At 41.0% G+C, this 27,330-nt stretch overlaps 1 protein-coding gene across 2 annotated transcripts; it reads right to left on the bottom strand.

Moving 5' to 3' along the window:
• Nucleotides 1-1,772: 1,772 nt before the first annotated feature.
• On the bottom strand, nucleotides 1,773-26,573 carry pou2f3 (POU class 2 homeobox 3). Of its 2 annotated transcripts, none has more exons than XM_080779691.1 (12): nucleotides 26,487-26,573; nucleotides 22,052-22,090; nucleotides 18,145-18,239; nucleotides 16,919-17,021; nucleotides 16,246-16,334; nucleotides 15,213-15,389; nucleotides 14,394-14,535; nucleotides 11,329-11,462; nucleotides 10,289-10,453; nucleotides 9,100-9,136; nucleotides 7,218-7,332; nucleotides 1,773-2,492 (listed from the first exon to the last, which is right to left on the bottom strand). In XM_080779691.1, the coding sequence occupies exons 1-12, from the start codon at nucleotides 26,536-26,538 to the stop codon at nucleotides 2,450-2,452; spliced, it is 1,191 nt and encodes a 396-aa protein (XP_080635817.1). In that variant the 5' UTR covers nucleotides 26,539-26,573; the 3' UTR covers nucleotides 1,773-2,449. The 2 variants fall into 2 exon arrangements, with proteins under 2 accessions (XP_080635817.1, XP_080635818.1); XM_080779692.1 differs by having other exon boundaries at nucleotides 16,919-17,018.
• Nucleotides 26,574-27,330: the final 757 nt, after the last annotated feature.

The following is a 27,330-nucleotide window of genomic DNA, read 5'->3' as shown; positions in this document are numbered from 1 at the left end:
TAACACACGGGCTCTGTCTGTGTGACAGACGTGGAGTTCTTTTTGGGAACTATAACACGTCGCCCTTCAAAAATAGCAGACCTACAAGCTCGTAGCTATGAGCTTGTAGATCTGCTATTTTTCAATAGCTAAAGCATGACGTGATGCTAACACCAAAATGGGTTCCCGTTAAGAATGGGCTAAATGAATAATAATGCAACAATGTGATGATGCTGCCGTTATCTACAAGGAAATACAATTTAGTTTGTGGTGATATGCTGGAAATATTTGAACGTTAAAATAATATGATGCTGACAAAACGCCAAACACACGCGTCCATGATTTGTTTAATAACATTAAATACATGATAACAGAAATGCCAGGAGTTAGTGAATGACTCCCTGAGATATACTTCCTTCGAAAGCCTGATGTGTACTTAGTCGTACGATGCTGTTGTATACGCCAAAAAGAATCAAGCTTATTGGCTATTTTGGGCATGCGATACCATCATACAATCGAGCATTAATTAGGCACAATGGTTGTAAGGAGACAAAGGAGATGAGGATGTTATTATGGAGATAGCTCGAAATGCAATCCAATACAACACATTTTATATTCATTTACCGGTGCGTTGAAACTGCATTTTGAAGGCTTCTTTTTCCTTCTACTTCTTTTCCCCATTTATTTTTTATTTTTTACTACAAGCCATTCAACACAGTAAATACTCAACAAACGAAAACACATTTAGGCAAATATTATGGTGGTCTGCTAGTGCTAGGTATAATCTAAAAAGTGTCCTCTAATTCTGTATAAAACGTATAGGCAATCAACATAACAAACTATGACAGCAAATGTGTTTTACAAAAAACGTAGAGGGTAAGACAAAATGTGGGGAAGGCCATGGTCATGGGTTCAGCCCAGCAGTAAACATAAACAACATTAGCTACAGTAGTTGGGTTAAAGCGGCACTATGTCACTAATTTATTTTATAGCAAAGGGCCGATGCACACCTCAAAAGGCTGGTGACAGGTGTGTAGGGCAATAGAGCATACTGTATATTAAAAAGGGTATCTACAAAGAAGAGAGGTCAGCTACTTGCCAAAAGAAATGTTGCGTTTCGGTCAATTAGACCTTCATCAGGACAGACTGATGAAGGCTCTAAGGCCATTGGTGAGATGCGAAAATACCTTTCGCTGTGCTGTACTTGTACTGTACATTGACAATAAATTGAATCTCATCTCATCTCACCTTCACTCTACCCACTAGGCCACTGTCTGACATTTGGTCGCTTAGAGTCTTAAGTGACCAAAACGTCAGACAGTGGCCTAGTGGGTGTCCGCCCTGAAACTGGGAGGTCGGGGGTTCGATCCCCGGGCGGGTTATACCAAAGACCCAATCGCATCGCTGCTTGGCACTCAGCGTCATTGGGTTGGATTGGGGGTCAAATCAACTAATGATTCCCGAGCGTGGCGCACGCTGCGGCTCACCGCTCCAAGAGATGGGGCAAATGCGGAGAACAAATTTCACTGCGGTAACGTGTGTGACTAATCATTTTCGACTTTGACTTTGACCTAATAAAGAGTAACATTTTTTGGCAAGTGTCTTGACAGTGTGCAGGACCTTTTCTTTGTTTTTCAAAGGTACCCTTTTTTCAACGTTTTTATGAATAAAATGTAATTTTATCCAATCTATATGGTAGAGTATGTTAATACTCTACAGCTACATACTCTATAGCTCAATGGTGAAAATGTCAGCACATGTTCAGGAAACCGGGTTCAATTCTATTATATTATATAGGCATAAAAGCCCCCCTAAGAAATCTAAAAACAAACTTGGTAACCGTGTTTGGATATCAATATGGCTCAATTTGAACGTGCTAAATTTGATATAAACCTCAAACAGCCTGGGTTTGATTTGATTTGATTGAGTGTGTAGCCAAATTACTCAAATCTCAGTATGTTTAATGGCCAGACAACTTCTTATACCCACATTAAACATAATCATTTCATGAAAATACATACATAGACATATAACTATTTCAGGCACTGCATAAACATTAGCATAATGATGAACACAGGAGGTCTACACTATGCGTGTGGTGTCTATGATACAGTCCCCTTTCAGTAATTCAAACTGATGTAGAGTTGTTAAAACAACAAAAAAGAAAAATCAGAGGTGCTGAGGAAAAAATGAATCCATGACTTCAACCTTAGAAAGAAGGTCTTAGAAAATTTATGTCATGATTTACGAACACGTTTTATTCCACTGACTGTCCAGCTTGCTTACGAAGTCCTTCTCAAATATTAACTGCACTTAGAAAAGGTTGTTGTTGTTTTTTCCCATTAGATCCTTCAATGTGCTGTGCATCCTTCCCAAATAATACATCTGTGCGTTCCACTTCAAAAGATTCATACAATACAGTACATGGGTCTCTCTCTTTCTCTGCATTTTGGAGGGCACCAAAGGTGTCTCAATGGTGATATGTTGTCGGGTTCCATGCGCGGTACCAAGACCTGAAAGACAAACACAATATCTTAGTTCTCTTAAGTATAATGCTATGAAGCTATTACAGTTCATTTGTGCCCAGTTAGCCAAAAGTCCATTATAAGCATTAACATCAACCAGTAAGCCAAATATCATTGAAACTTGAAAGGCAACTTTGCTTGATTGTATCATCATTATTATTATTATTATTATTATTATTATGCCCCCATGTATACCGGTCACTGCCCTACTGATTGGTTTGGAGAGGTACTGTAGACACTGTGGTTCCTCTGATGTAATAATAATAATAATAATAATAATAATAATAAAACTTTATTTGTATAGCACCTTTCATGACATGAAATGCAGCTCAAAGTGCTTTACAGAGAAATGGAGGATAAAAGAAAAGCATGGCAACAACATTAAAAACAAGCAGTAATGCAGTGAGGACATGAATAACAAAAAATAAAAAAATAAAAGATCAATTAAAAGCAATGTTGTAGAAGTGGGTCTTGAGCTGAGCTTTAAAAATGTCTACAGAGGCTGCCTGACGAAGGTACAGTGGGAGCTTGTTCCATACCGACGGCCCGTAGAAGCAAAAAGCTGCTTCCCCGTGTTTTTTAGTTGCCATTTTTTTTGGCAAAGCGAGCAGGCCGGCAGTGGAAGACCTTAGGGGGCGGTTTGGGACATATTTAGGCAGGCAGTCATGTAGGTAGGAAGGTGCGAGACCATTGAGAGCTTTATAGACAAGTAAAAGAATTTTAAAATCAATCCTAAAAACAACCGGAAGCCAGTGCAGTGATGCCAAAACTGGAGTAATATGTTCTCTCATCTTAGTTCTAGTTAAAACTCTGGCTGCTGCATTTTGGACAAGTTGTAGTCTGTCAGTTGTTTTCTTAGGCAGTCCTGAAAAGAGTGCATTGCAGTAGTCAAGCCGAGAAAAAACAAAGGCGTGGATTAGCGTTTTTGCATCGTCCAAGGACAAATAGGCTCTGATTCGTGCAATATTTCTAAGGTGAAAAAAGGCAATCTTGGTAACATGATTAATGTGTGAATTGAAATTCAATTCAGAATCAATAATAACCCCCAGGTTCTTTACTTTACTGTTACTTTCTACAGTCAGGTTACCAAGTCTGCTTATTATTGATTCTTTCTGCTCACTAGAACCGATTATGAGAACTTCTGTCTTATCCTCGTTTAGCTTGAGAAAGTTCTCACTCATCCAACATTTGATGCTAGACAGACAGGTCAACAGCGGGTCTAAAGCACAGGGATCATCTGGAGCCACAGAAAGATAAAGTTGGGTATCATCAGCATAGAAATGAAAATTGACTCCGTGGTTGGTAATGAGTTCGCCCAATGGCAGTATGTACAAGGAGAAAAGCAGAGGGCCAAGAATCGAGCCCTGTGGAATACCAGAGCTGATGTCGTGTTTGTCTGAGTCAAACTCGGCTAGATTGACAAAGTAACTTCTGTTTGATAGGTAGGAGGAAAACCAGGACAGGGCCGTACCAGACAGGCCTATCCAGTGTTCCAGACGCTGTATTAAAATTGAATGATCAATCGTGTCAAATGCAGCCGTTAGATCTAGGAGTAGGAGAACAGATACATGTTTCTTGTCAGCAGACACCCTAAGATCATTAATTACTTTTACAAGTGCTGTTTCTGTGCTGTGACCTTTCCTAAAGCCAGATTGGAATTTGTTGTGCACATTATTGTTCTGTAGAAACACATCCAATTGATGAAAGATGCATTTTTCTAAAACCTTGCCCAGAAAGGGTAGATTTGAAATGGGTCGATAGTTACCCAAAACAGAGGGATCAAGATTGTGTTTCTTGAGTAGGGGCCTAACTACAGCAGTCTTCAGTGAGTCTGGGAAGACACCTGATTGTAGAGAGCTGTTTACAATTTTTAGGATATCTCCAATCACACTGTCCAAGACCTCTTTGAGAAAGGTGGTGGGAATTTTATCCAATGAACAGGAGGATGATGTCATCTGTGATATGGTTTTGCGGAGTTCATCTTCATCAATTGCGCAGAACGTTAATAGGCTCCCCCTGGAGAGATCTACTCTGGGACCATTAGCTGCTGTTTGAGGGTTTGCGCTAGCAGCAGCACCATTCATAATATCAGCTCTAATGTTAAAGATTTTGTTATCAAAAAAGCATGCAAACTCATTACACTTAGCTTTAGAGGCCGGGAATGACTGCTTGTAGGACTGGGGGGGGTTTAAAAGTCGTTCAATGGTAGAGAATAGGACTCTGGCATTTTTCTTGTTCTCATTAATAATGCCAGAGAAATATGCCTGCCTTGCTAGACGCAAGGCTTTGTTATAGGCGACTGTTGACTTTTTAAGAATCTCTAGGTGGATGGTGAGTTTGTTTTTTCTCCACGCTCGCTCAGCTCTACGACATTCTTGCTTCAGTGAGCGTGTATGCTCATTTATCCAGGGTGTTATTCTGGTGTTATGTTTCTTTTTTGTTTTCAAAGGAGCCACTATATCAAGAGCTGACTCTAGTTTAAGATTAAAAATTTGAACCATATCATTTACTGGGGGGGTATCGGGCAGGGGGGGCCCCAGATGACGAGAGAACTCGTCGGCTGCAGAAGGGCTAAAAAAACGCTTTTTTATGGTATATTCCGTGATGTTTTTCTCTAGATCAGAGACAGTCATATTAAAACACAGCAAATAGTGGTCTGATAGCTCAGGCCTTTCAATAGTCCTTTCCACAGTGATGTTCAGCCCTCTAGAAATCACCAGGTCCAGAGTGTGCCCATGTTTATGTGTAGGCCCAACAACATGTTGGATAAACTCAAAGGAGTGCAATAACTCTAAGAAGCCCATAGCCACAGCATCTGTAGTATCATCCAGGTGAAGATTAAGATCACCTGAGATAAGAGTTCTGTCATAGTTAGTGGAGCAGATAGATAAAAGTTCTGATATTTCTGTTAGAAATATTGCTTTACTGCATTTTGGCGGGCGATAAATGCTAATCATTGGCATAGAGGGTTGACCAAGTAGTGTAGTGGCCTGGTATTCAAAGGATGTAAAGCTGCCAAGGGTCAGAGCCTTGAATTTTAACGTGTCTGAAAAAATTATTGCCAGTCCACCTCCTTTCTTAGCCTTACGAAAAGAGTGAATGAAACTGTAGTTTGCGGGACAGGCTGGCGCTAGGAGAACAGCTCCATCCGAGCCAAGCCATGTCTCTGTTAGAAAGATTATATCTAGCTTCTCTTTACAGATTATATCATTTACAGAGGAGGACTTATTTGTTAGTGACCTGATGTTAAACAAGGCAAGGTTAAGCTTGTTGTCACATTTTTGGGGGCTGTGATGCCTGTGAGGTACAGTGACCAAACAGCATTCTCTCTCCAGACCACTCCTTGTGTTGGACACTCTATTTGAAATAACAGTAGAAATGTTGTGAACCTCAACCTGTGCAATGATTGAAACACCAGGCTTTCTAGAAGCATGGGGTCCATACATGTTTGTTGCTGCGCATAATGGACCCTGTTCATATCAGTTATCAAATGTATTTTCTAGGCAATCTGGAGCTGGGCTTGACATATGGGGCGCCGTCAGTCGGTAAACTCGTCTGTTAAGGGGGGTCGACTTTGTTCCAATGTTTATCAGGTCCACCATGCCCGGGGTGAACGAGAGGAGATGTATTGGTGAGGGAGTTAGAAATTCCTCAGTATCTTCTCCACCAGGGTACGCTGTGACTTCATGCTCTGTGATTTCTTCTCCACCAGGGGACGCTGTGACTTCAAGCTCTGATGTTTCTTCTCCACCAGGGGACGCTTCAAGCTCTGATGTGTCTTCTCCACCAGGGGACGTTTTGACTTCAAGCTCTGATGTTTCAAGCTCTGATGTTTCTTCTCCACCAGGATACACTGTGACTTCAAGCTCTGATGTTTCTTCTCCACCAGGGGACGCTGTGACTTCAAGCTCTGATGTTTCTTCTCCACCAGGGGAAGCTGTGACTTCAAGCTCTGATGTTTCTTCTCCACCAGGGGGCGCTGTGACTTCACGCTCTGCGAGTTTTACTCCTCCAGGGGGCGCTGTGACTTCACGCTCTGTGGGTTTTTCTCCTCCAAGGGGCGCTGTGACTTCAAGCTCTGATGTTTCTTCTCCAGCAGGGGACGCTGTGACTTCACGCTCTGTGAGTTTTACTCCTCCAGGGGGCGCTGTGACTTCACGCCCTGTGAGTTTTACTCTTCCAGGGGGCGCTGTGATTTCACGCTCTGTGAGTTTTTCACCTCCAGGGGGTGTTGTGACTCCACGCTCTGTGCGTTTTCCTCCTCCAGGGGGCGCTCTACGCTCTGTGCGTTTTCCTCCACCAGGGGGGGTAGTCGATAACCAGGGGGGTAGTCGATAACCACTTCTTTTCACTGACTCCATTCATTATCATTAGTGTCACCAGGACTTAACGCATGCTATCCTCCCAGTTGCACTCCCTGAACAAGTGATCATGCACCGGCTCTACCAACCTGTACTAGTACAGCTGGCAACTCCTACAGAGATGTACTGTATTAGGTACGATTGATTCCATTGAGACATTTGAGATATCTGTTTTGATCAACATGTCAATATTATGCCTGTATCATTCATTGAAAAGTAACAACTAACAAGTTACTTTTATTTAAAAGTTGCTTTTTGAGAGTAATAACCAGTAACTACAACGAGTTACTAAATCACTACAGTAATTTTCCCAACACCTATATGTGTCAGTGGTGTGCAGGGAATCTCCTACCCTGGTGGTGAGCTGTAGGTTTGGTTGACCTGAGAGGAGAGCGTAGTGGAAGCTAAGGACAGGGTGTTAGGCGAGGCTCCGCGGCTTGCACTGTTAGGAGATGAACTGGATGACACTAGAAGAGAGAGAGAACAAATATGAAACTCAATTCACAGTGATCCTGTCACTGTGTACACATACCGCAAACCAGAAACAAGAAGCAAGGCTAAAGGACACGCATATTTTTAATTATTTTTATTTTATTTTTTACACGCAGGTCTTTGTCATTCTTACTTTGATAGTATTTAATTCCTTGAAACACACAACTTTTTTTGTTTTTGTTTTTTTTTCATAATGGAAATAATTTTCTGTTATTACATATTGGCCTATTCATGATTGTTATTCAAGTCTGGTGCCTCTCAAAACATATCTTTGTTTTTAGGTTGAATGAAGGAAACGGGGACTAACTATTCTGGTGATGGTGTTCTGACTTAGATGGTTTGATTTGGGCCTAGTGTGCCATAGGCTAGTGCCCAGTCCCATGCATATTCAATTCAATGACATTTTATTATAATACCAAATCACAACACTTTGTTTCAAGACACTGTAAATATAGAGCAGAGGTCAACGTTTTCCTTTTGTGCAAGCATTTGTTGACAGAAGACATATAAATGCAAATGGAACTAGCATGGATTATGACACATTTTGGACTTTATTACGAAGTCTATTTGGGAACAAAAAGTGTTGTAACCACTTAAACCCTAAATACTTCTTGACTAAACACTTAGTTAGGGGACAGTTTCCCCGGCCGGACGCAGCGCGTGGAAGGAACACGTTATTCCGACCAGTTCCTTTCCCCTCCCCCTGGCTAGGGGGAGGAAGTTTAGAGACCAGGATTACAGCATGTTTTTGTGAGGGTACCTACCCTAAGGGACACGGGGAGAACATGCAAACTCCACACAGAAAGGCCCTTTCGCCAACCCCACCTCGGGTATGGGCACTGATGACGCGGAGGAGGGAACACGCCCAATCCTTGCTCAAAACGAATTAAACAACCTCACCGATGTTAGCCACATGATAGGGATGCTATAGACGAATTCAGAAACGGGTCTCATGGTCGCAGCTTACGTATTTCCTGTAGTCAGACTCGACATAGCTGTGGGGTTTAAACCCTCACCAGGCGCACCTCTTCTACTACAGTGAACGGTAGAGTGACTGATAGTCTGTTAGTCTGCCTCAAACGTTACTCTTTTACCTGCTTTTAGTTTTTACTAACACTAACATTACAAAGCTGCCCAGAACATCGAGATGAACCTGTGTAGTTTATGGCTGCTCCAACAGTAGTGGCAACATAAAAAAATAATAATTATGTCAAAATATCCACCTGAGACCAGAGCCATTGAGTAATTGTTGAGACGAGCAGTGAAAGGTCCTGAAAGATACATAACGTCAGTCTTACCCAATACCCAATGTTTCTGTTTTATGAACACAAGGCTGCTGTATTTTATACCTCATACTAAGCATTTAAAGTATGAGGTATAAAGTACGGTCCATTTGGTTCCATTTAACTCTCAGAGTTAAATTAATTTAGATTTTACAATATAAATTGGGGTCCCAGAGATAGAAATGCCATTAAATACGGGCCCGTAGCCTAATTCAGGTCAAACCAGGGGCCCTTGAAATGAAAATGGTTGAGAATCACTGCTAGAGCCATAAAAATATTCTCTTATGGGGGTCCTTGGCATATATTTTTCAAATGGGGGTCCGCGGGCTAATTAGTGTCATTTTGGGGGTCCTTGACATGAAAAAGTTTGGGGGCCACTGCTATAGGGTTCAAGTGGTTAAAGGAACACTCAGGATATCGCTGTGCAGTATTACTGACAAATGAGCTAAAGGCACTTGCCTCCTCCTGAAGGACTGTAGGACCTGGATGTCGTGGCCTGAAACAACATGAAAGTGTGCATGACAATACGTAATATCACATGACAATATGTAACAACTAATATACTGTTTTTATTATCAAAGTATCTCCAGGAGCAGCAGTTTTCTGCTATTCGGTTAAAAATAACACACTCCTCTATGAGAGTGGTTCTCAAAGTGGGCTCTGGGGACTGCTAGGATATCTGTAATGGGGTTCCAAGGGATCCTCGGCAACACTGAGTCACAGTTTAAATTAAGTCCCATTTTAGCCTATATCAAAAGTAGGCAATCTACAAGTTCACAACATGTAGTATTCTCTTATGGGGGTCCCTGTACAGCATCTTTCTGGGGGTCTGCGGCCAAATACATAATCAATTGGGGCGTCCTTGACATGAAAATGTTTGAACCATGATGTTCTATGGTGTGCAAAGATTGCAAGGTGCTTGGAAATGTGGCCTGCTCCAATCATTGCAATTTACAGTAATACTTGTAACTGTCAAATGCAGACAATTTCTACAAGATATTCTATTATTTTATAATGCTTAAATATGCTTAAAGTATTGTTACTGTATATGTTACAGTTCTGTATTCAGATAGTAATCATTGCTGTACTGTGTTCACACAGGGGTCTCTCCATCTCCAACATGCTAGTAAACAGAAAGTATATTTTCAGTTAAGGATACTAATTTAATCCAAACAGAGAGGAAACCATACAGGATACAGAATGTAGAGACAAATTGCACTCAAAATAAAGTATTGTTACCTTAAAATAATAATGAATCGACAATCAAGTAGAAGTAAGCGATCCAAATAATTACTTGGGTAAGAGTAAGACAGTATCTAGTGAAAAAGAATACTCAAGTCAATACTGAGTTCATCAATCAAATTGTCCCTTATATTACTTAAACCTTTACTTTTACTCCTTCACTGTACATGTGACCCAAAGCGAGTAAAAGTTAAAACAAATTCACAAACATACTTAGTTTAAAGTATGTTGCATTAAAACTACTCTAACAAGTAGGCTACAATTTATTCAAAAAGTGAATTAAGTAAATGTAACTCGTTAGTAGTAGCATTGCAGTAGTAGCACTGTGCAGTGGTGCAATGGTAACGTATTGACAAAATATGAATATAACGTAAACATATAATGAATGACGTGTAATGGAACTGACCATTCTGGAGTTGAAGCTGTGTGATTTCATGGGCAGGTTGGCCACCGGGCAGTAGATCCTCTTCTCTTTCTGTCGACGGTTACAGAACCACACTCGTACCACCTCCTTCTCCATGGCCAGCTGCTCTGAGATCAGTGTTATCTCCTCTGAGTTGGGCTTGGGGTTCTGGGAACAATTAATACATACAAAATCTCATTGTCTCACGTGCGTCAATTCGATTTGAAAAAAGGTAGGATATGCACATATTTGCTGGACCCAAACATTGTTCCAGATTCTTGGTTAAAATATAGAAAAGACAGGAGAACAGTAGGCTATATCCTGGGTGGCCATTCCCTCCTTCACTCAATTCAGTCTGTTCACTGTTATATTTGAGGCATTTTCTGCTTACGTTATTCTCTGTTGTACGACCACCATTTAACGTCTTAAGAAGTATAAATTGTTCTTTCATAGATAGAAAAGAGATGACTGCAGTATGAAATTAACATTGAAGGATGTTACAATGATGGGATTTTGACAATTACAGTATACTTTATCAAATAATTTATATTATATGGTTGCTGTTGGGCAAACAACTTGTATATCCACATTTCAACTTTTAGTTCTGAATCCATTCCAAGCATTAGTTTTGCACGAAAAACACTCCTTGTGCTAAATTCGTTCATAGCCACTTTCCCAAATGTGCTGACCTAATCACATTTGTGATGACGGCTATGGCCGTCAAACCCCCTAATTTGACACCTCAACATTTTGCCTATACATGGTACAGATGTAGGCTAAAATGTTGTAGCCTACATTTGTTATTTTTCAGTTAATAACCCATTTAGGACTGAAGCCGATTCTAAAAAAAGCCTTCTAAATCCTGACCTGACCAAACTTCAAATATTTATTCAAAAAAGGATGTTGCTATATACTGTACATAGCAACCCGTCTTGAAAGGTAAAAACCCCAAAGGTATTTCCTGTCCCTGTGCTCTCTTGTACAAGGAAGCCTGACATCCATGTGAAAGTTATGACACCGTCAAACAGAATGAATTGACTCACATCGAGAAAGCGCTTCTCCAGTGTCAGCTTGATGTTGGTTTCAATACTCGTCCTCTTTTTTCTCTTGCGTCCGTAACCTTCCATTAATGGTGGCAGGCTGGCAGAGTTGTTCATCGAATCATTGGGCGAGTTTTCTAACATGAAAGACAAAATGGACTTTAATCATTCATAGTATAGTTTCCTGTTATTTCAGCAATCTTTTAGCATTAACCAGGCTTATTTGGTCGCATTCATGTTACCAATTACCATTGCTAACTTTACTCACGGGGGGGATTCAGTTGAATTTTTTTTTTTTATTTTTTATTATTTTGTATTTAAGCCCAATACCACAGAGCTTATCTTGTTTGAACGAGATATTATCTCGTTTGAACAAGATATTATCGGAAAACTATTAAACCCGTCCATCATTTGAACCCCAAACTACTCTATTTCATTATGTTGTAGAGTATACCTGCATCACTGAGCCATTTCTCCAGTAGAACCCCAAACTAATCTATTTCATTATGTTGTAGAGTATACCTGCATCACTGAGCCATTTCTCCAGTAGAACCCCAAACTAATCTATTTCATTATGTTGTACAGTATACCTGCATCACTGAGCCATTTCTCCAGTAGAACCCCAAACTAATCTATTTCATTATGTTGTAGAGTATACCTGCATCACTGAGCCATTTCTCCAGTAGAACCCCAAACTAATCTATTTCATTATGTTGTAGAGTATACCTGCATCACTGAGCCATTTCTCCAGTAGAACCCCAAACTAATCTATTTCATTATGTTGTAGAGTATACCTGCATCACTGAGCCATTTCTCCAGTAGAACCCCAAACTAATCTATTTCATTATGTTGTAGAGCAGTGGTAACCAACCTTTTCAAGCCCAAGAGCCCATTTTATTCCCAATTGTAAGCCAAGATCTACCACTAAAACGTGTTAGAAAAAACACTTGTTTTGTTGCTATTTCTGACAGGCTCAATGCATGTGCACACATCCACACAAAGACTAAAGCTTAAATTAGAATAAATACTTATAGTAAGTTATATTATCAATGTCAAATAATATTAAGACAAATTAGAAATAATTAGTATTAGAAATATTTTGTTTCTCATTTCAATGAATATTCACATTGGCAGATGTTCAAATGACATAGGCATAACATGACCATATATATTTGCACAGATATGGTGACATACTCTCAGGGTCAGCCCACCTTTAATGAGACTGCTGTGACTGCACTTTATCTGCAAGCGTTTTGAAATCTGGTTCATATTTAGTGATTGCCAGTCTGAGGGTGTCATTAAGATGTGAGTCAGTCATACGAGTTCTAAACTTGGATTTTATTATTTTCATTTGTGAAAAGGCCATTTCACATAAGTACGTGGAACCAAAGTATAGGCATGCAGCTTCAGTGCACACGACACAATCAGGGGATACTTCTCTGCTCACAAGAGACCAAAATTCCTTCTCTTTAGCGCTGACCTGCAGGTGACAGTCACTTACTAATCCAATAATCTCCATTTAAATATCTGAAGTTAATGCAAACACATCCTGCATTTTATCGGACAGCAGTTCAATGACAGTAGGCTCAGTAAAGAGGAAAGGGTTTGATACAAAAGCAGCTACTTAATTGACTCATGCGTTGTACTTCAACAGGTTTTCATATTTCATATTTATCATATTTTTTGCTCTATGTGTGCGTGTGTACAGAAATCAAACTGTAGCATTGATTATTGTCACGGACAGAAGTCATTCTTTCCCTATGCATATTCCCTGGAGTGCACTCGGCTATTAGTTTGCATTGCAGACTGGTATATTCAGAACGCGCCTTTAATTAAAAACCAAATGCAGCTGTGTATGTGGCTCTCAGCGTGCGATACCCCCCCTCACCTCTGTGCTGGAAATATAACGTCTGGGTTTCCGAGGCTACATCCATGCTGACGCAGTGACTGTCCTGTTTCTGGCTAAGCTTTACGCGCAGGGCACATGAACCTCTCCGTCTCCAGTCAGTGCTGGTTGTTGTTTATTTGCATGGCTCAGAAAATGAGTAACAAACTAAAATGAGAACGTTATCGAGTTGTTGGAGGAGGAGGAGGAGAATAATAATGTTATATTTCTTATTGTGTTCTCGGGCTGCTGTGCTGCGTTGCTGCTGCGCTGTGTGCCAACCACATCATCATCTTTTCATTTTGACATGATTCACATGAAATAATAATCCTGCACCGCGTGTAGCGTTTGGTTTCATTAACGCGACAAAATAGCCTACAGCTGCTGCTGCCAAAGATACCAAAGATTGGACAGTGCTACGCAACATGGAAGTAACACTGACTCGAAGCCGTTTATAAATCAGTCAGTGAAGTCAACTTTTCACCGCCGTTTAGTCGGTCATGAACGAACGAATCAAAATAACTAGTTCTTTTTGGTGAACGAAACCGATCCGGTCACTTCCGTGAACGATCCGTTCAAAATGCAAATGACGGGGAATCGCCCGGCTGCTCTTCTCATTCAGTCAGTGCGAGGCTGCGAGACGGAGCAGCCTGAAAGTCAAGCATTTGCATTCCAATGGGTCTGACACTTCGCGATCGACTCGAAAGGTTCCCGCGAGCTACCGGTAGTTCGCGAACCCCCGGTTGGTGACCCCTGTTGTAGAGTATACCTGCATCACTGAGCCATTTCTCCAGTAGAACCCCAAACTAATCTATTTCATTATGTTGTAGAGTATACCTGCATCACTGAGCCATTTCTCCAGTAGAACCCCAAACTAATCTATTTCGTTATGTTGTACAGTATACCTGCATCACTGAGCCATTTCTCCAGTAGAACCCCAAACTAATCTATTTCATTATGTTGTAGAGTATACCTGCATCACTGAGCCATTTCTCCAGTAGAACCCCAAACTAATCTATTTCATTATGTTGTAGAGTATACCTGCATCACTGAGCCATTTCTCCAGTAGAACCCCAAACTAATCTATTTCATTATGTTGTACACTAGTATACCTGCATCACTGAGCCATTTCTCCAGTAGAACCCCAAACTAATCTATTTCATTATGTTGTACACTAGTATACCTGCATCACTGAGCCATTTCTCCAGCAGAGGCTTCAGCTTGCACATGTTCTTGAAGCTGAGGTTGAGAGCCTCAAAGCGGGAGATTGTGGTCTGGCTGAAGTCATTACCATACAGTTTCCCCATCGCAAGGCCTACATCTCCCTGTTTGAAGATACACGTATGCACGCACACACACACACACATGTTTTTTTATAGTTGAATAACAGGAATTATATTATGAAACATGAACAAGGATTTTTAAGGTCGGTATAGCTTGTGTAAACTCATTTTGCCATGGATGAGCGGGATTTCATTTAACACCCGCATGGCCACAAACCGAGGATTCACCAGTACTTCCTGCCACTGCATGGATTGCGTTGGGTACTGAGAGTAGAAGTCACTCTTTTGAGGAGAGGATGTGATAATTGGGTTTGGTTTGACTGACTAATATTATAGTGATCTACTACTACAGAATGGATGTGATATTTACTCCTCCCGGGACAGCTGTGTCATTCATTTCATTGGCTGGGGTGAACTGAACAAAGAAATCATGTCAAAGACACCCAAATGAATATGTATTTGCAGTCAGACCCCCATCAGAAAATATTTTGTGCCAGGGCCATGCAAGATTTGTGTTGTAAAATAAATGTTTCAATGCATATAGCGTTAATATAGCCGATGTATAGGGTTAAATTGGTTAAATCATGCTACATTAACACATTTAGCTGGGAACCACACTTTGATAAACCATGCAAATAGACAAGGATCATTTCACATCTCAAATGTTCACTCTAGAACTACTAATATTAGTCGCAAAACAAACAGCCACTAAAACGGACCTGAGTGAATCCCAGTTTGATGCGTCTCTGTTTGAAGGCCTTGGCGAACAGCTCCAACTCCTCCAGGTCACTGGGCTCTTCCTGCTGCGTCGCCGCCATGTGTTTGGGTATCTGCAGGTGGGACATGTCCATGTGGTTGTCCATCGACTGGCCTGCCAGACCCGAGCGACTCATGGCCTGAAACAAGAGACACAGGTCTGATGTGGACGTTAACATCGTTTGAGGTCTAAATAGGCCTAATAAAAAAAAACATGTAAATATTAAAATATATATAAAGAATATAATCCCCTTTAATGCCAGGTTTATACTTGCATGCCGTAGCACAGGGGGTTCCCAAACTGTGGTGCGTGCACCCCTTGTGGTGCGCGAATGCCCTCTAGGGGGTGCGCGACATGAAAAGGGTAATGGGGGTTTTGTGGTGTTATTTAGCACAAAAGGCAAAATCCGGTAGACCACTGTTGTAAGGAGATGTATAGAGCAGCTGCGGGAGTATACAGGAGCTGCATACCTCTCAGTGCAGTGACATTCTGTGATTATTTGACATTATTTCGGACAAATGCAACAAGACTTGGTGTTGGGGGGTGAGTCAGCTAGCCCATTTTGGGCGGGAACCCCTTTTGGTGTTAGCATTATGTTATGCTCTAGCTATTGATAAATAGATCTACAAGCTCATAGCGCGCCACCGAGTGGCGTGCTACGAGCTTGTAGGTCTGCTATTTTAGAAAAGAACGAAGAACGACTGACATAGAAACATAGCTTTTTCAGAAAACTGTCAGGATGTTATGGGGGGTGCACAGCCAAAAACGTTTGGGGACCGCTGTGACCAGTTACGTGACCGCTGTGTTATGTGCCACGGCGTAGCACATAGGCCTAAAGCACTTTTCATTGCACGATGCCCACGCACAAATAAGTACAACTAAGGCTTAGGGCTATAACTTTGTTTATACAAACAGTATACATTGTCCTTGCTGGGTGACACTACCTACAGTGACATGCTGTATACTGTAAGTGATTAGGCTAAAGTGGCGTTTACCTGTGGAGCCAAAGCCAGTCCAGGCTGGTGTTGTAGAAGACCAGATTGACTCTGGCTGGGGAGGGACAGCAGGTTCTGTTGAAGTAGCGCTACAAAGGAAACACAGGCTTTAACAAATAGAAGCAGTTCTTGACCATGTCCGCCAAGGTCAATGTGAGATTACTTGGGTCAAACGAAGGCCTTCATGTAAAACAAGGCTGAAAACAAAAGGTTTTGCGTTGGGTTGCCCCACTCGCATTTATTTGTGCTGTTATTTTGAGGGGTCGGCTTGGCACTTTTTGGCACATCATCGTGTATACGTAGCGAGGGCGCTGAGTCCCTACTCTCTGGAATGACTCACCACTGTCCGTCCCTAAAAAATGCAGAGTCAAACGATGCCTTTAAAAAGCTGAGTGTGTAGTATAGACTGCGATTGTGGCATCGTAGTATGAGCAGCATTATTAGCGAGAACCAATTATATGAAGGTATGGTTGAAAATAGGTGAAGTGCCCTTTTAAAGACAATCAATAGATCAGACTCCCATCCAACTGCTTTCAATATATTTTCTCCATTCAAAGTTTGTTCATGTGTCTGTTGCAAAACTAGGTTAAACCAACAGAAGGAGCTGGTGCGACATGTTTGGCGTGCATGGGTGCATGCGTGCGTGCGCGTGTGTGTGTGTGTGTGCATGTACCTTGGTGACTGCTCTGTGACTGTGACAGCAGGAAGGGGGAGGAGGATGAGAGGTGTGATGGAGGCATTAGAACCAACTGCTGGTGAAACGACGGCAACTCCTGCTGGCAACACAACAACAGATACTAGTCTACATTGTAACTTTGTACAAAGTGCCATAACAATCTAATTTAACAGATACTAATTCAACAGATACTAGTCTACATTGTAACTTTGTACAAAGTGCCATAACAATCTAATTGAAGCATATGGCATCTATCTGACTAGCTTCATATTTGACACACACGTTCCACACCACCACAGGGAGTTCAGTTCAGTGCCCGGACTTGAGTTGGTGGTATACACTGTTGAGACACAATGTGTTCTGACATTTGGGCATCCCTGATAAATAACTCCAAAAAATACACATAAAAGGGACACAGACATAATATCTGGGGTATGGGGCATTCATTTCCAACTTGCATCGTTCCAAGTAGGCCAGTCCCCAACCGACACCACTCTAGTTTATTTATAATATTCAAACAAGTTAAAAAATAACAGTGTAATAGATTCAGGGTAGAAGTCCAATTGTGTAACACGAATGTTCTAGATTTGAACCCATGCAGGTCTTCTGTGTAAGTGCTGAGATTCTTACCACTCAGCTAATAGAGCCTGCCTGCTTTCTCTGGGGAGAAATTGTATTTTGACCTGCAGTACCACTGACTAGGTCTTGTGACTTGTGTCAAACCAATGTCTCACTAGAAGAGCAGGGAGACCAAATACAACCATTCTTATTGTATACGTTATATTGTTCATGGCATATACTCTACCATACAGATTGGACAACATAAATATGGATTCGCAAAGGAAGTAGTAGGCTACAGCTTTAGCTTTACTCTAGCCTGGGCACCATTCCATTTCGGATTCATGAACCGGTCGGGAGCGGATGATATCGCTACGCCTATGTTGTAGACAGTATTGTTTTGTACTAGTCATCAATTTTCCGGAACCTCTTTTTTCTCAATAAAAGCTACAGGCTACGAGAGCTTTTATTCTTATTCTTCCGGTTTGAGGGAAAATAAAGTTCTGTTTGATTGTTCCTGCCTGATGACTACAAAACAATGACTACAACATGACGTAGCGATATCATCCGTTCCATACCGGTTCACAGGGCACTTTTGGAACAGAGACCAGGCTTTCCTCCGAGGTGGAACGCCTGGTGAGGCGAGGTTAGCTTTACGCCTTTACCCCAGTCAGCTGTCCAGGCAGAGGCAGCAATGAGCTCTGCGTCAGGTGACATGTCTTGAGTGACGAGGTGGAATGGGGTGAGTCGTTCAAGTCCTCTGTCTTTATCTGAGACACCAAAGACAGGCACACACCCACACAACACACAACACACACACACACACACACAAGTTTTTGAGAAATATAGCAGCATCCACAAGAAGAACTAACATTTCTGAAACAAAACACTGGAGATGGTATAGACCGGAAGGAATTGCAATTGCATATTCTGATGCAATTGAGCACCCTCCACAGCATTCAGAAGCAATCTTATTTCCCCAAGAAGAGAGTCCAGCTCCTTCGTCCTGTTTTGGTCTGGTTTTGTGGAGATGTAATGGGAAAGCCAAGTGCATGAAGGTCTTGTTTTTGTCAGTTCAGTCCTTATAGGGCTACAGTCACGCTGTCAGTGTCAACATGTTTGAAGCATCTGACTAGACCTTTTTAAGTTGAAAATACATAGTTTTGTGTGTGTGTGTGTGTGTGTGTGTGTGTGTGTGTGTGTGCGTGCGTGCGTGCGTGCGTGCGTGTACGGTTGTAATGCACGTAACTCGAGAACCGTTTGCCCCACCGACTTCAACTTCGACACACACATTCCACACCACCGCAGGGAGTGTAGTGCCCGGTATCGAGTCGGTCGGACCCACGGTTGTCCAGAACCACCACAGGCTTTTAGGCCAGTGGGCCTATAAACCAAGTCCCCTCACCTGTGCAATTTCCAGCCTCTGCCAATTGATTGCCATGGCAACCCCCAACCTGACAATTGATTACTTAACCAGTACACTTTTCACAGTCAGTTTGCACTCTTCAGACACAGGCCGACAGGCAGATACAGAGATCACACAGACAGTTAAAATGGGTGCCTGGGTTGCATACTACAGAGATCTCCATATACAGTATGGGCACAAAAGGGACACAGATAGTTTAACTGGGTGCTGTATTATTGGTTCCCAAGTCGTTCCCAAGTAGGCCAGTTGCCGACGGGCACGTACAGGTCTAGTTGAAATAAACTGCATGAACCTTCTCCCCCCCAACCCCCCCCCCCCCCCCCCCCCCCGCAGGCTTGTTGACACATTTTTACAAATTGACAAAGTTTAAAACAAAAGATATTGTCTTTATACATAGTTGTGGCTATGCATTTTTGTACGTATATACAACATTGTTTCAGTTACTTTGCATTTTTGTTCTTGTTTCGTTTTTTAAGTCTAGTTTTTCCAAACCTATATTTTTCAGCTTAGTTTTCGTTAACCACATATAACCTCAGTGAGGAGAAACAAAGTGTGCACATATTCAATACCCTGAGACCATTCGCTCCACTTTTTAAACAAAAGCCCTCACCCTCCCCTCGGGCAGGGCAGTATGCAAATACCCCCTCCCATCCCCTGAACCTGTGGTAAGTTCCCATTAAGGACAGGAATGACAGAAGAGCCGTTCAAAGCCAAGAAGACTATTTGAGGAACTATCTAAATAGCTCTGAACTATTGACGATAAGTATTAATTAGACGTCAACAATGTGGAAAAATAAACAACCACTGGATTGTCCCGCGGACATGGGCAGACCAGAAAGTCAGTTTCACCTGAGGTTCTGGGTTGACTGTCAAAACCGAACAATCGGCTTTTCATATCGCAGCGCAAGCTATCTACATATGGACATCTTTAGACAGAAAATATCCCAATTAAATTATCCTTTTATTTTCCAACTAGACATAAACCATGTTCAATAAGTATTGTCAAGTTAATTGGTCTTAACTTGTCAATGCTACTAAATGCATGCATGCTTAACACAATACATTAGGCCGATAGGTCTACTGTAGCGCCTCTTTAAACCACCAACTCCAGTAATACAGAAACCAGAATACTACATACCTCATTAAAGGCACCAGCCCACTGCTAATAGTTAGGATATAACTCAGGACAAATTTAATGTACAGTATGTGCAGTATATACTGCGTCAAAATAAAAACAAATCATATTATATATAGTGGGAGTGTGTGGAGAATTCACTGCGACAGGGACACGTAAATGACAAATCCATTTGATTTGTTCAAATCTTTGTGTTCACTTAATTCAACAGGTGTGATGTGTGGCTACTATTACGTTGTATGGACATTATTTACATCCCTCTGTCCTTATTTGGTGCCGGAAATCACTCAGTATGATAATGTAAATAAAAAAAAGAAAGAAAAGGGAAATACTGTGGTCTATTAGTGACTAATAGACCACAGCATTTCCCTTTCCTGTTAGAAAGGTTGATAGACTAATAATTAGTCTATCAACCTTTCTAACAGGTCTTTCTACTGATGTTGCTTTGAAGTGAGGGTTGGCTCAGGTGACATGATTAATCATGAGTGTGAGACATGAACCTGCTTTAGGCTAGATGCTACAGTAGATAAATACACAATTGAATAATGGAATAATAAAGACTATACCTGACATGTTCAGTGCTACGACTCGACAAGTTGACGTAGTCATTACTGCTGAGCATTTCCCGAAGAATGTTATAGTTTGTTTTAGGGATTCCATTAATTTCCGTTTGTGAGTTAAAACTGCTATACATAAAAATGTAATTATCTTTTTTGTATATTCAGACAGCCAGCAATGGATAAAACGCTCTCCCAAAAAAATCTAGCGGCTGCAATCTGCATTCAAAGATGTTCCTAGAAGCTTTGTCATTGGTCAATTTGCCTGTCTACTTCCTGATTTTTCAAAAAAAAAGTCATTAAAATTACAATTATTATTATTGTTTATAGCAGCTTTAAATGTTCTGTTTACTTTGTCGGGAGTGTAGCTTTTCAGAAATACTGTCACTGTAGCTACATCTGCTTTACTTGGAGATGTTACTGGTCACAAGTCATTTCGAATTTAGGCGTTTAGCTGCTGTTCTTATCCATAGCAACTTACAGTAAGAGGGTAATCACATACAGAGAGACAGTGTAGTGTAGTGCCTCAATCATTTCGAGCTCATCACACACTCTGTTGAACACACACTAGTGTTGAATCTACATCACCTACTGTAGCTATTTACACAAGCCAAAGCACAGACATGGACCGCTTCCACCCCACTTCGGACACTACACAGTCTCATCAGAAAATGTACAACTGATACTTAATGACCACTTCAAATAGCATCAAGTCAAGTATTTCTGTAGCCATTATGTTTTGTATGTATGTAATGTAAATTACAAGTTTAATTACAAATTAAAAGTCCTATATTTTGTTAAATCAAAACAAGTCCTGGCCTATATTCTGACATTCTGGCTTTGCTAGTATAGAGCAGCGGTCCTCAAACGTTTTTGGCCGTGCACCCCTGTTACCTATAGCTGACACACGCCCCTACGCTCAGTCTCGCTGTATTTGGCCGAAAATAATACATTTTTGAATATGATTATGGCAAATAATCACACAGAAGTTCACTGCACTAAGAGACATGCAGATGCTCTATACATCTCCTTACAACAGTGGTTTTACCAGATTTTTCCGTTTGTGCTAAATAACACCATAAAACCGCCATTACCCTTTTCATGTCACTTATAGACTGTTCAGTAACAGGAGTCTCCCCATCTCTCCAGCTCTTTAATAAACAGAAAATACATTTTCAGGTGGACGAAGGTCATCCAATCAGGAACCCATTAATCAGCTTCAAATTTATATTTTTTTAGCTAAACTTTTGTCTACTCATTTATTATTATTTTCATTCCAATTTCACTTGTTTATCACGTATCCTGTTTTTTCTCCAATTGTAATCACAAACAGACTATAGCAATAATTAGTATACAGTCTACAACACGCGTGGAATTATTTTCCCTATATTTCAGTTGGGAACACTGTGTGAACACTGTGTAAGCTTTGTGCATAACGTTCAGCATAATGTTACTTACTTGTCGGGTGAAGTCAATTCCATTGTGTTCTAAATCTGTGTGGAAAAAAGGACATACGTGTAAAGATTTTATACAGTAGCACACATGAATACAATGCAAAACAATTCAGTAGGATTCAATAAGATCATTCATCAAGGCATCGTCTTATCCTCAAGCATTCCAGCCTTGCCCTGACGATTAGTGTGTGGCCATAATGTCCAAAACCCAAACTGGGACCCTTAAATCACTTATAAAGCATGACAAAAATGGCAACACATGGCATGGCTGTTCTAGTTACTTTTGACCTTTTTATTTATTTATTTTCAACTATGGTGAAACAATTTGGTGTTGGACACCAGAACATGTTAAAAGTGTTAAATGAACACTCTGGGTTTAATGTGTCTGCTCTGTTTATTTCAACAGGAGTTTGAATGTATTTCAGAAAGACTCTAATAGCTTTGGCTGCTTTAGATAACGTGATAACGAGATAACGTTACTGGTCACAAGTTCATCATACTCCCTTTTTGCCGTTGAACACATGTGTTGTTGAATCTACAGAAGCAGGCTATTTACACAAGACAAAGCACAGATGAAAGCTCTGGTCAAGAGAAAGACTACTTTCACTTTCCAGGCCCCCCGTACTGTACCTCTCTGAATGTATCCAAAGCCGCATGTCCCCTCCCGCTCCCTCAGGTCGGACACTGCCAACCTACTAGAAATTCCCACTGCCAGTCCCGTTCCCACAAACATGCAGAGCTACCCCCACCCTCACCACGTTCAAAGCCACACTCAAAACCCACCTTTTAAGACTTGCACTCCCTACATAATTCCCAACCCCCCTTTTGTTTACTTTCCTCTGGTTTTCAGTTTTTAACCAAAACACAGGGTACCCATGTGAATCAGCCTATAGTCCTGTGCCACATGTTGGCCTTGAATTGTTTCCTCCCACAGTAAAATGCAGTTAGTGCACGCTTCTCGCCCTCAGGCGTCTTACTGGTAATAGTGTCCTGTAACTCAGTTCATACAGAACCCAGTGGTAGAGTTCTCAACAGGCCTGTAAATTAAGGCCCGGGCCTTGGTTCTGTATGAACGACAGCTCGAGTGTATGTGTGATTGAGTGAGCAGTGGCACAACACAGATGGAGGTCTGCGGACAAATTACATGCTTGAGAACCAATGGTTTGAACAACATTAGGAAGAAAGCCCAAATAAGCAACTACACTATAGAAGCAAGCCCGAAAAACTGCAACCCACAACTACTGTAGGCTACCAATATTTACAGAAAAACAAGCCCAAATAAGAATGAGCAGACTTGGCAACACAACACAGGTATTTACTGTATATTATGACAGAAATTGGCTTGCGGTGCAATGGCCTCGTTGTTGACTAAACCCCATAGAACTTGCATAGGGTGGGAATCAGTTATTATAACTTGCATAGTGCAATTGTTTTTGTTTTTCTAATCCCACAATTTTGTTTCAATGTAATATATTTACATACCAGTATGTATAGAACTGCGCTTTTTTATTGTCGTTAATTTCAATTTCAATACTTCCACCATAACAACTTTAATCTAAAATGAATGGAAAGTAGCATATCTAAAAGCTCACAACACATGGCATCACAGCGTATAGATTGTATGCGCATGAGAATGGGAAACGAGTGGCAAAGTGACCATATTTTCAATAATTGTTTTGTTACATCATCATGATCTTTGTAATAATCAAAAATGTATGCATTGACAAATATTTACTACTACGCACAGTATGGTAAAAGTTGTAGTTAGAAGCTGGACGTGAAATGCAGGAGAGAACAGTATAGGAGAAGATGGGAGTTCAAAGGTCTGCTTTTCAGAGGTATAATCTTGCATGATTTGAATGTCAAATTAACCTGGGGGTGTCTGGGCTGGGCACCGTGCCTAGTGGGAGCCATACTATGAAAACTGACCAACCAGCACCTGTACCACACACACACACACAGGCAGAGCGAGCCAAAACTTCCAGTATGGAAATGATCACAACATGCAAATAAGCTTGTAGCCTTGGCAACCTCTTCTTTTTATAGGCTCTTAACTCGGCCTGTTGTGTTGATGATGTAGTATAACACACACACACACACACACACACACACACACACACACACACACACAGAGTTCATACAAAAGCATGCGTTTCTATTGCAGTGGTTCTAAAACTTCTTCATGTTACGGACCCCCACCTGAAAAGGTTATGTGCCAGGGGACCCCCATAGAAGATTAGTGTTCGATATAAAACTATTCAAATTGTAGATCTGATATTTTCTAATAGACGTTGTATATACTGTAGAGTCAAAGAGGTTAAAGTGATTTTGATGCCACATTAACTAATCTAGCCGGGGACCCCCTGGAACCTCCTCAAGGGGATACCGGAGAACTCGCCAGTTTACCAAGTCGCCGCGGCGAGCATTCTTCCTCGTTATGCTAACATGCTGTCTTCATCAGTGTGGTATATGTCAAACACACAGATTTTATAGTTAATTTCCAAAGTGATCAAATTATTTTGTGCAATTAAATTGTCAGCTAGAGATAATGATAAAAAGGTGAGTATGTGAATACCAATGATAAGTAGGCCTACCTATTTCAGGATATTGTTTACTAATGAATTACATGTTTCGGTACTTTGGTGATTAAACTTTTAGCATTCTTTCTCTAGTGCTAACTCTAAACAACTATCCTCTCTCTCTCTCTCTCTCTCTCTCTCTCTCTCTCTCTCTCAATTCAATGCAATTTAAATGAAGGTGAAGTAAAACAAAAATGCACTAAATTGCAGCGAGTTGGTAAACTGGCGAGTTCTCCGGATACCCCTCAAGGACCCCTAGCTGAGGGTCCCTGGACCCCACTTTGAGAACCACTGCTACTGGGCTGGACACTGTGAATGAGTGTAACTCCTCAAAATAAGAATTATAATATAATTATATAACAGAATAATTTCAATACACATTTCTCTAGCCTCAGCAGACTTTTCTTCCAAGATATTTTAGTGATGTCTTTATTGGCTATTCCATTTTACTTGATATATTGTTTTCCAGTGTCACTGCACTTTGTAAAGTTCTCAAGTAAAGGGTTTTATAAATAAAGTTGTGGTGATTCATGGAATTAGCCAATGATCACGTAAAAATAACTGAAAACCTTCTCATTTAAGAAATACATTTTCTCTTTTTCAAATATACAAACAGTGGGTTAGACTAGAGCATGTTGCAGCAGGGGGAATGTCATACTGAGCAAGGTTTCATGTGAGCCACAGAGACGGATGTACTAACACATGTTTGGCATTTCAATTCGAGGTCTATATAGAAAACAGACAATCAAAACATCCACTTCTCTCACGCGTGCACATACAAGCTCTTTCCAAATCTAAAGTTCCACATTTTCCCAGCCGGGTTCCGTATTCGGCAGACTGGTTTGTCTCGGCGGCCGCGGCCTCAGGCCACGGAACGTTTGGTTTGCAAACAGCCCCAGGCGACATCCTGGTGCGACACATACCAACTGACACACTGCTAACATGTCGTTGCTGTCGGGCATGAAACCTCTTATCTCCACTTATTTCCTTTTTGTGTTTTTTTATTCGTAAATGAATGTCCAAATGGTAATATACTGTCATGTTGGACAAAATGGCAACGATTGCATTACAATTCCCCTTCTGAAAAGGGGCTAAATAAGCATAGGGTTTTTTTCTTTTAAATTATATATACATTTTAATTATATATTTTAGATTTAGATTACTAAAAGTATGATAGGCTAATAGTTTTCATAGAACGAAAAATAATGTTGTTGTAGAACTGGAACATTGCTTTAAATTATACTGTGTACAGTATGTGTGATATTCACACTATTGTAGGCTATTTGACTGAATTCTCTAATCTGTTAATCTTTGAAAATCTTGCGAACAATCTCCATGTCTAACAGAAAATCCTCATCCACTTGTAGGACAGATAGTGTACAAATAGGAATTAAATAATCCATATGGTTCCATTTGTAAAAACTACTAAATAAGCACTCAATGAAACAAACATAATAATAGTATAATTTTACTATACAAAACACAAAGCTTGCTGTCTGTGCAGAAGAAAAGTCAGCGTTCACCCTCAACATCACTAAAGATTTAAAGAATTAAACCTCCATCTAGACCACAATGTTCTGTAAAATATATGTCTCTATGAAGTTAACCACTTGAACCCCGCGCAGCATATAGATATTCTGGGAAATACGCAAAAAATTGCAGATCTACAAACTCACAACGCGCCACAGACTCGGCTTTAAGAGATTTGTATCCAGGGGGAAAATAGCAGTCCATTAGTAGAGATATAGCCAACTCAGGTCCAGTTTACTATACAACTCTAGACTAGAGGGTCTAAGTGGTTAAACTGTCTTCACAGGTGTAGAGAAAGGAAAGCAGATTGAAATGCTATCACTCACCTGCTTGCCGGACGGTACTCTCTGAGTGCTCCGCTGCCTCTGTGCTGCTCATCTTAATATCTGTAATGATAAATATGGCTGATTTTCCTAAAGGATTGTAACTTTACAGAGGCCGGTGCGGCACTCTGATCAGCCAGGAAAATGATCTGGAGCTCATTCTAATGCGGTACCCCCCATCAGCATATGACACACACACACACACACACACACACACACAGAGTGGACAAGTTGCCCGTCCACTTTGTTCGTGCACGCGACCTCTCACAGTCACAGGCACAGCAGTATAGGCTCCCATAAGTCACCTTCCAGGCACTGTCACAGTGATGGTGACTATATAATTGTAGCTCCCAAAGTGGCAAACGTGCCATTTTGCCACTTGTCAAAGTTGCAAAACCTGCCACTCTGTATGTAACTTTGTACATACACAGTAGCTCCGGTGTCTATGAATGAAACCGGAAAGGACATCCAAGCTACTGTGTATATGTACAGTATGTGCACATTGAGGATTTTACTATGTATGACTAATATGTAACCTTATTTCTGGATATATTATAAATGACCTTTTTAGAGTGTACATGTGTGACTCACCGAGTTGAACAGAACCGCTCGCTTATCTCTGGGATTGTCTCTCTTCGGGTTTATTTAAAAAGGATGCTAATATGGAGATCTGAAAAAAAACCAAAACAAGAAAGAAGTGTGATGGGAGACTCCACGGAGGCTCATCTGCATTTTGCTCAGTGAGGGTTTTAAGTGGAGGAACGCTGCAACCCTTTACAGTACAGGTTACACAAACACACACACACAGACACACAGGCCTATTTGCATAAGACTGTGCGTGTGTCCT

Source organism: Protomyctophum bolini (genome assembly GCF_963924005.1).
Source record: "Protomyctophum bolini genome assembly, chromosome: 13".
NCBI lineage: Eukaryota > Metazoa > Chordata > Actinopteri > Myctophiformes > Myctophidae > Protomyctophum > Protomyctophum bolini.
This window is presented reverse-complemented; position numbering and strand designations above follow the sequence as displayed.

Coding starts and splice junctions, on each gene's coding strand:
- pou2f3 (XM_080779691.1), bottom strand. CDS start 26,538: ATGAGCAGCACAGAGGCAGCGGAGCACTCAGAGAGTACCGTCCGGCAA. Junction 16,335..16,918: donor GTCACAGAGCAGTCACCAAG/GTACATGCACAC, acceptor TTTCCTTTGTAG/CGCTACTTCAACAGAACCTG. Junction 15,390..16,245: donor GACTGGCTTTGGCTCCACAG/GTAAACGCCACT, acceptor CTCTTGTTTCAG/GCCATGAGTCGCTCGGGTCT.